Genomic DNA, 8,999 nt, shown 5'->3' with positions numbered 1-8,999 from the left:
AATAAGAAAGCATATTATTAGAGTTGTTAAATGACTTGACCAAATTTGGACCAATTTGTATCCGACTCTAATAATAAATAGGTCAAAAAACTCAACATAACCTCTACTTGACCCAGACACAGTTAACATGAACACGACCCATTTAACGTATCAGTTCAAAATTTTTTAATTAAAATGTATACTTCTACCATTTAACAAGTGACAATAGACAAATTTAAAAAAAAATCTATATTTATATATGACAAGCAATGATAAAGAGTTAAAAGTAAAAATAAATTTTTCGTGTTTATTCGAGTAATGTTTGGATTTTCAGGTTTAACTTAAACCCCACCTGAAATTTTTACGTGTGGAACTCTCAGGCTGAACTCAACTCAAAAAATATTCGGGTTCGGGTCAACCCTAACCCCAATTTTTTGAGTTAATTTTTGACACCCTACTGATTATGTCGTAAATAAGATTTATTTCATGATTAAAAATATGCTGAAATTTAAAAGATAAATATTCAAAATTAAATATATTTAACCGGCACACAAAATATATCAAAAGTGTATTTTTTTTTCTTAATGAAAATTCTAATATATTCTAATTTTAAGAATTTAATAATTTTAGTAGTACCCTAACTCAAACTGATAAAATTTGATATCAATAGATTTTATAATTATCACATTTATTTTGAAATAAATATATTATATAGCTAATAATTTTAATTTACATTATATTTATTTTAGAACAAATCATCATAAAATCAGCTAAAATTTTCCAGTTTTTAAGGTACGATATTCATTATTATATTATAAATAAATAAAAAGATTAAATAAATAAATAAATTATTTACCCATAGCATCCCCTTGATGATTGCATCTGAATATCTCTCTGGTTCCTCTTCCTGCAAAGCAAGCATTACATCAGCTAATGTCTTCTCCTCCTCCTCCTCCTTCCCCACCACCCTTCTCCTCTTTCTCCTCTCATACACCATGCGCTGAAACCTCTCATCCGTCTCCTTCCCCAATCTCATCATTCCCCTCTTCCTTGTTGGGATTTTTTCTTTAAGATTCCCAAATTAGTCCCCCCAAACCCAACCAATGAGTCCAAGGTACAAAATCCTCCATGCTCGAGATACCGCTAAGTCTAAACGCCTCCTCTATCATCCTCCAAAATCTCTCCTCGTAGTTCTCCCCACCATCCACCATTCTCATCATAGAGTTAAAAGTCAGCCTCTTTAATCTTGTCTTCATCTCGGCGCGACTCCAATTGTTGTCGGCGATGGCGGCGGAGGGGGGATTGGGTTTCGTCGGCACGGATTAGGGCTAAGGAGGCGACGCGGGAGGTGGAGAGTAGTTCGACGGTGGCGATTCGACGGAGGTTGCGGGAGTGGGGGCCGTAGGGGGCGATTCCGAGGATGGAGTGGTTGAAACCAAGGTACTTGCCAGAAAGAAGTAAAGGGCGATTGGCAAAGATTCTATCGTTGGTGGTAAGGCATTCTTCGGCAGCTGAGGGGGATGAGACGACGAGGACGAGGCGGGACCCGAAGCGGAGGTGGAGGATTGGGCCGTACGTGGATGAGAGGACGGCGAGGGTGCGGTGGAGGGGCTGAGAGGGCCAGCGGGCGATAAGGTGAAGGTGACCAATGATGGGGAGAAAACCAGGGATGGTGGGAGGTAGTTTCAGGTGGCTGTGCCGGCGGCTGGAGAGGATGAGGAGGAGGGTGATTGTGAGGACTGTTATCAAGTAGAACAGAGACGTGGCCTCCATCAGTTTGCTTGTTACTTCAGTGTTGGCGGTCATATGCTATATATAAAATTTTAGTACTAGTTTACTCTTGGTTAATTAAAAAAAAAAAAATTTACATGCCGCAACCTCCAAACTATAATATTTACATATTGCGGTCATAAAATTCAATTTAAAAAAGGCTTTTGCATGCCACGACCTCCGAACTATAATATTCACACATTACAGTCATAAAATTCAATTTTTACGGGTTAAGGTCTCCGTTCTCTGCTGTTCTGAAGTGGTCGAAGAAAAAGGCGGGTATGATTGCTGCAATTTCTTTTTTCCATATAAAAAAACAAGTAGATTCTTCACAATAAGAAGAAAGGAAAAAGAAGGAGAGAAGATGATAGGGGAAGCAGCCAAGAGGAAAAAAGAAGAGGATGGGCACCGATCGTGGAAGAGGGTGATTGCTTGGCACCAAATGCTGAAGCGGAAGGTTGCCCTGTAAGAGGTGCTACAGAGGAGAAATATTTGCGTACATAAAATGTACGCAGCGCTGCGTACATCAGAGGTTATTCTGGGGGTATAGGGGAGTTATATCCGGGTTATACCGGAGGTTACAAGGGGGTATAACCCAGATATAACCCTATTGTACTCCCTGGATAACCCCTGATGTACGCAGAGCTGCATACATCTTATGTACGCAAATATTTTCCGCTACGAGGGAGTTGGGCGCCGGGCGTTGGTGAAAGAGGTCGACACCAGGCGTTGCAGAGGAAATGTTGCCTGACAAGAGGCACTAAAGCGGCAGGTCATGCTTATTCCGAAATAACTCAAAAATAATGATCTCAGGTTATGTATGAGTTATTTCAGGATTATTAAAAATAACCCAGAAATAATCTGAAAATAACTCAGGAATACCCTCCTCCACATGTAGAGCTACGTCAGCAGTCCGCACAGAAAAATTATTACATGGGATATAGTCTAGTTAGATGGGATATTTTTATAAAAAATTCAAAATAATTACAAATTATTTAAAAGTGTGCTCTAAATATAACTATTTCACTTAAGTTAAAGAGCACGAGACTATTTTATATTTTTATAATTTTAGGAAAATTTACATATATACTAAAATCTAATGTATATACATATCTAACATCTAAATTTTAATTTTAAAATATATGCTAATGCAGTTATGCATGAAAATGAAAATGTGATATTTTTTATGTGATATGAAAGATAGGAGTGGTATAAATGCAAAAAAATTAAGGTTTTGATAGAGGACATTTAAATATGTAAGAATTGAGTGGTATGTATGTAAATATAGGAAAATCAATGATATAGGGAGACCGTGGCAGCAACCAACCAATCAAGAGTCGCTCATTTTTTAATGACGGCTTATTTTTTGTTTTTTTTAAAGACTGGTCAAAGTCGGCAATTAAATAAGTACAGATTTTGCCCGGTTTTTTTTTTTATTTATTTTTAGTGTTAAAATAGAGTGTAAAATAAAAAATAAAATAATATTTTAAATTAATTTAAAAATATTTAAGAGAATTTAATATTATTTGAATAAAGTAATTGAGAAAAATTTTGGGAGCTTAATTAATTTGTATTTTTTTAATTATTTTATAAGTAAAAAATATGTGAAAGTAAAAGAAAAAGCTACATGAGATGCATTTTTATCCAATTTTCAAAAAATTATTTTTAAAGGTAATTATAAGAAAAATTCATAAAAAAAATCTAATTACTTCAATTAATTATAGCTGAATTACGCAAAAAATTCTGAGTTAAGAAATATTTCATAAAATTTAATTAATATAAATCACAAAATTATTAGATTTATTTTTTTATAAATATAATAAAAGTGTAAATATTAAAAAAGTTATATTTAAATAGTTTTTAAATAAGTCTAATATGCTTAAAATTAATTAATTAAAAACTTTGAGGTTTTTTTCAATTCAAGAAAAGCGTTTTCAGGTAAATTAATACATCAAAAAATAATTTAAATAATTTTAAAATAAATTAAAATAAACGTCATAAGAAATCAATCTGCATCCCAATTATGAAAGCAAGAGCAGTTAATTGGCTGGAAACATGATTGGCACCAAATTAATAATCCTAATGTGGAGCCCATATTTGCTAGTGAATTACACTTAATGAATACAACATAGAAAAAGTTAGAAAGAGAGAGAGAGAGAGAGAGAGGGAGGACGACGATATATTGAAATAAAGGGAGAGATTGTATGACGAGATCTTGTCACCAAGAATCTCTGAGTGAAACACTGATGCATGACAAAATAAGAGGGACCCATGATCAATATTTGTCATAATCCAGCCAAACACTAGTTCATCTTATCGGAGTGAAGATCAACATTGAATCAAGAGAAAGGAGTCTCATAACTCGGTTGAGTCTTCCTTATTTTGTATGAGGGTCGATCGTCACAATGAACTGAATGAAAGAAGCAACTCTCTCCCTAACAAAGGGATAAGACGAATTGAAAATGAAAGTTGTGTTGTGTTGAGAATTTTAGGGTGAAGAAAACACAAAAATCGACACAAATCAATAAAAAAACACAAAAATTTAATGAGGTTCAACAATTTACCTACGTCATTGGAAGCGGAGCGGCAACTTTTCTTTCAATTCGGAAAAAAAGTACAATTCCCCTTTTAGAGTTATAATAGGACATATATATAAGTAACTTTCGCGTACGATATATAATTGCAAAATTACCCTTGTACCATACCGCGACGGTGTTGCCCCCACACCCCCAACCCTCGTAACGAAAAAACTCCTCTAATTGGACAGATACTTACACTCCAATCTGCTAGCTCGCTCCGTTTCGCTCTAGCATCTTTCCCTTATCTGGTATATACGTAATACCTAACATGTTGCAAATATGTTTTTTTTTTGTCACCAAAGAGCATCTATACGATTCACACATCGTTCGCCCCACTAGTGTCGAACGAATCGATATACTATAAACGGTCGAGGGCTTTTATGTTCGACCAATCAACATGTTATAAAATGTATTTATAAACCTATATTGTATAAAAGTCTTTAATACCCTTATGGATGTTCCAAAAACAATGATCTTAAACGTAATTGTATGATTTATATTTCTCTTATAATTATAAATAGGGGATAATTTTATGAATGAGAGTTTATATGCGCTGACAACAATTTTGAGGTCTTTCTTTCCCTCTCCTCAGAGCCTAAAATCTAGTCTTAGGATTTTCCTATTTTGACTCTCCTATAGGACTAGACTAGACCCACACTTTTAGAAATTCGAACCATTTCTTCACTCGTAGTTTCATATGGACGGTTTCAAATCCTCAGCATATAGCTGAGTCGATTAAAACCAACATATTGAATCTCAAATTGTGCTCCCTATAGGGATTTGCACAAAAATCGACACAAATAAATAAGAAAACAAAAAAAATTAATGAGGTTCAACAATTTATCTACGTCATTGGGAGCGGAGCGGCAACTTTTCTTTCAATTCGGAAAAAAAGTACAATTCCCCTTTTAGAGTTATAATACGACATATATATAAGTAATTTTCGCGTACGATATATAATTGCAAAATTACCTTTGTACCATACCGCGAGGGTGTTGCCCCCACACCCCCAACCCTCGTAACGAAAAAACTCCTCTATTTGGACAGATACTTACATTCCAATACGCTAGCTCGCTCCATTTCGCTCTAGCATCTTTCCCTTATCTGGTATATAGTAATACCTAACATGTTGCAAATATGTTTTTTTTTTACCAAAGAGCATCTATACGATTCACACATCGTTCGGCCCACTAGTGTCGAACGAATCGATATACTATAAACGGTCGAGGGCTTTTATGTTCGACCAATCAACATGTTATAAAATGTATTTATAAACCTATATTGTATAAAAGTCTTTAATACCCTTATGGATGTTCCAAAAACAATGATCTTAAACGTAATTGTATGATTTATATTTCTCTTATAATTATAAATAGGGGATAATTTTATGAATGAGAGTTTATATGCGCTGACAACAATTTTGAGGTCTTTCTTTCCCTCTCCTCAGAGCCTAAAATCTAGTCTTAGGATTTTCCTATTTTGACTCTCCTATAGGACTAGACTAGACCCACACTTTTAGAAATTCGAACCATTTCTTAACTCGTAGTTTCATATGGGCGGTTTCAAATCCTCAGCATGTAGCTGAGTTGATTAAAACCGATATATTGAATCTCAAATTGTGCTCCCTATAGGGATTTGAAAGCCTTAAGGATACCCGTCGACGTATGACGATTGACTTTCTGCCGAACACAATTCGCTTGATTTTTTGACGTAGCTTGTGCGATGACCGGTCAACAATTTGCTCGTTAAACGGCTTCGGTCGGACCAAATAACTTCATATATCGCGACACACACACATTGGAGTTAAATTGGCTCGATCACCGGCGAATTTGTTTGGATAATCTCAGATGACGAGATGGATTGCTCGATCACGTCCGGAACGTCGATTTTACTTATGAAGTATACCTACATTGATATAATTTCACGCACTGCAAATAAAATGCACACCGAGACTTTTAAATAATAAATATTATAAAATAATATTAAAAATAAAAATAAAAAAATGCACACACCCATCTACTTTGTTTTTTTTTTTTAATTCACACATCATAATATTGGTTATATTTCATGTTTAAATTCACTCAAAATGAACACACCCATCGACTTTGTTTTTTTTTTTTTAATTCACACATCATACTTTGGAGGTTTCATACTGGTTATATTTCATGTTTAAATTCACTCAAATTTGGGCGTGAAACCCTTTGCCATAAGCTTGTTAAATGCATTTCAAATTTGTAAATATAAGCCAAATTCAAATACCTTTGACTTCGCCAAACTTTAAATGAATTGGGACTTTTCTTTGAACCATATACTTCCATAAACCTATTGAAGTATTTCAACAATCATTTGAATCACTTTGAACACCTTGATGATCACATTTGGAATTCTTTGAAACTTCTTTAAGATGCTTCCATGGGTTAATCCATCTAATGCAAGTCTCCCCCGGGCTGTAAATAGCCACTCAATTCTTCAAAATCCTAATGTTTTCTCCTCCCTCAGGCAGCCCCTATTCTTCCGTTCTTCGCTGCCGCAGTTCTTTCCCCCCACTGCGTGCGACTCATTCTTTTCTTGTCTCATTCTCTAAGCGCCCGAGCATCGTAAGGCTGTGCGGGTTCTGAAGAATGTGTACGCACAGTTGGTTCCCGAGGATCAGATCCACACCACAAATCTATGGTCTGTCGGGTTAAAGAAGCTCGCAGCCAATGCTTTCTTAGCTCAGAGGATCTCTTCGATTAATGCCATATCTACTCTCTGTGAGACCACTGATGCCGAAATCACGGAAGTAGGTTTTGCAGTAGGGAAGGTGGACCCAAGTTTCTGAGCACTAGTGTTGGTTTTGGCGGCTCATGCTTTCAGAAAGATATTCTAAATCTTGTCTACATCTGCGAGCGCTGTAGTCCTACATGATGGTGAAATTTGGCTGGCGTCTTCTTTGCTAAGTATATCTTGGATCTGTTTTGTCAGTTTTAGAAGTCATTGCTATGATTCTCCTTGGGACTTGCATACTTTATGCTAGATCAATCAAGGAAGGATTCAGAAATTTCATTGAAACAGCTATTAACACCTACCTGAAACTTGTGCCTTTAGCTCAGAGAAATGCTTCAAGATGTGTTCTCTGGTGGGCAGAAATGCTGAAGGCCAGGGGCCAATATAAGGAGGCAGCTGGCATTTATTTTCGTATTTCTAGTGAGGAACCACCTCTTCATGCAGCTGTAATGCTTGAGCAGGCTTCATATAGCTATTTGTTTTCTAGACCACCTATGTTGCGCAAGTATGGTTTTCATCTTGTTCTTGCTGGCAATCGTTACTATGTTTCTGATCAGAGACCATAGGCACTTCGAACATATAGAAACTCTCTCTTAGGCTCTGTTTGGCGCTGCTGCAGCTGCGCTGCGGGGAAGCTGACAGCCTGTTTGGTGTGGCTATATGAAAATAATTGTGGGGCAACTGCTTATAGAGAAATGACCATACTGCTCCTGTTTGTTAAAATTGTTTAAAAGAATGCTGTAACAACTACATTTTTGAAACTTCTGAAGCAGAAATTCATTTCTAAACAGAACAGAAAGTTTATATATATACAATCTTAGTTTCTTAACACATTATGCGGATTGTTGCCTTGAAGAAAACATCCATCCAATGCATTTGCAGAATTGTGTTGTTGTTGTTGTATCATTTCATATATGTGAATCACTTAGCCCTTGATGACCAGCATTATTGTTCCCTCTCACATTTTTGAGAGAGTTAATTATCTCTTAAGAGCATGCACCAATAAAAAAGCTGAGCGGTACTTTTTAGAGCCCAAACTAGCACATGCCCAGATAACCTAAGACAACAAGACATTGACGTCTAACAAAAAATTTGCACATTCCGAATATCTTGCATACCCCCGAGCACACTACATCACAGCTTGCCGCCTATCACAAGTAAAAATGTAATATAGGATACTTCCAAGAGCTTGCATGTAATGCTCAATGTATTAAACCCCATCCTGCAATACAAAAAACAAATTAATTAACAAGGGCTAAACATCTTAGATAGATGCGCGGGCATACAAAACAAATAAAAGCTGGCTTGTAGTCTCCTGCACATAACTCGACTGAGAAGGAACTTTTGCATCAACATACTGGTAAATCAAAATTTAGTGCTCCAGTTCCACCCACTGAGAAGGAGTGAAGGGTCCTCTCATCCCAGCTACAATTCCGAGCATGTCAAAATTCGAGCTTCCAATTCCCATTTCCGAATAATATAAAGCAATTAAATATGAGCACAACACAAAAAAAGGGATACTGAAGGGGAGATTCTTCAACACGGAGCAAAAAATAAAATTAGAAGCGACATAGAATTGGAATGAGAGCTGGAAAAGACAAAATCATCTCCTGCAACTTTTGAACCTTTGATCAAGCTACATATATATGGAACGAGTTCGCCGCTTTGTCCTATAGTAATCATCCCAAGCCTTCAAAAGGTTTTTTTTTTCAAAAATAGGTCCACTCTCTATTCAACTTTAGAAGCTTTTCTGCTTATCAAAATCATTTTTTTTTCTCTTTCATTATTTTTTGTTAGAAAGATTTACACATGTATTTTTAATAATAACACTAAGAAAAGAAGGCACCCAACCTTCACAAAAACGCGAACTTTAAAATCAAGGCGATCCAAGATGCAAAAAGAGGA

The 8,999-nt window shown here is 35.9% G+C and overlaps 1 protein-coding gene across 1 annotated transcript in view; it reads right to left on the bottom strand.

Annotated features, from left to right (window-relative positions):
• The window catches only part of LOC110029395 (isoflavone 3'-hydroxylase-like), a 3,213-nt gene extending 1,418 nt beyond the window's left edge, over positions 1 to 1,795 (bottom strand). Inside the window, exons 1-2 of the mRNA XM_020731671.1 lie at positions 1,216 to 1,795; positions 836 to 1,024 (exon numbers count right to left, since the gene is read on the bottom strand). Of these exons, the coding sequence (XP_020587330.1) occupies positions 836 to 1,024; positions 1,216 to 1,785 (759 nt within the window). The 5' untranslated portion in view covers positions 1,786 to 1,795. The remainder of the gene's footprint in view (positions 1 to 835; positions 1,025 to 1,215) is intronic.
• Positions 1,796 to 8,999: the final 7,204 nt, after the last annotated feature.

Source organism: Phalaenopsis equestris, unplaced genomic scaffold (assembly GCF_001263595.1).
Source record: "Phalaenopsis equestris unplaced genomic scaffold, ASM126359v1 Scaffold000570, whole genome shotgun sequence".
Lineage (NCBI taxonomy): Eukaryota > Viridiplantae > Streptophyta > Magnoliopsida > Asparagales > Orchidaceae > Phalaenopsis > Phalaenopsis equestris.
This window is presented reverse-complemented; position numbering and strand designations above follow the sequence as displayed.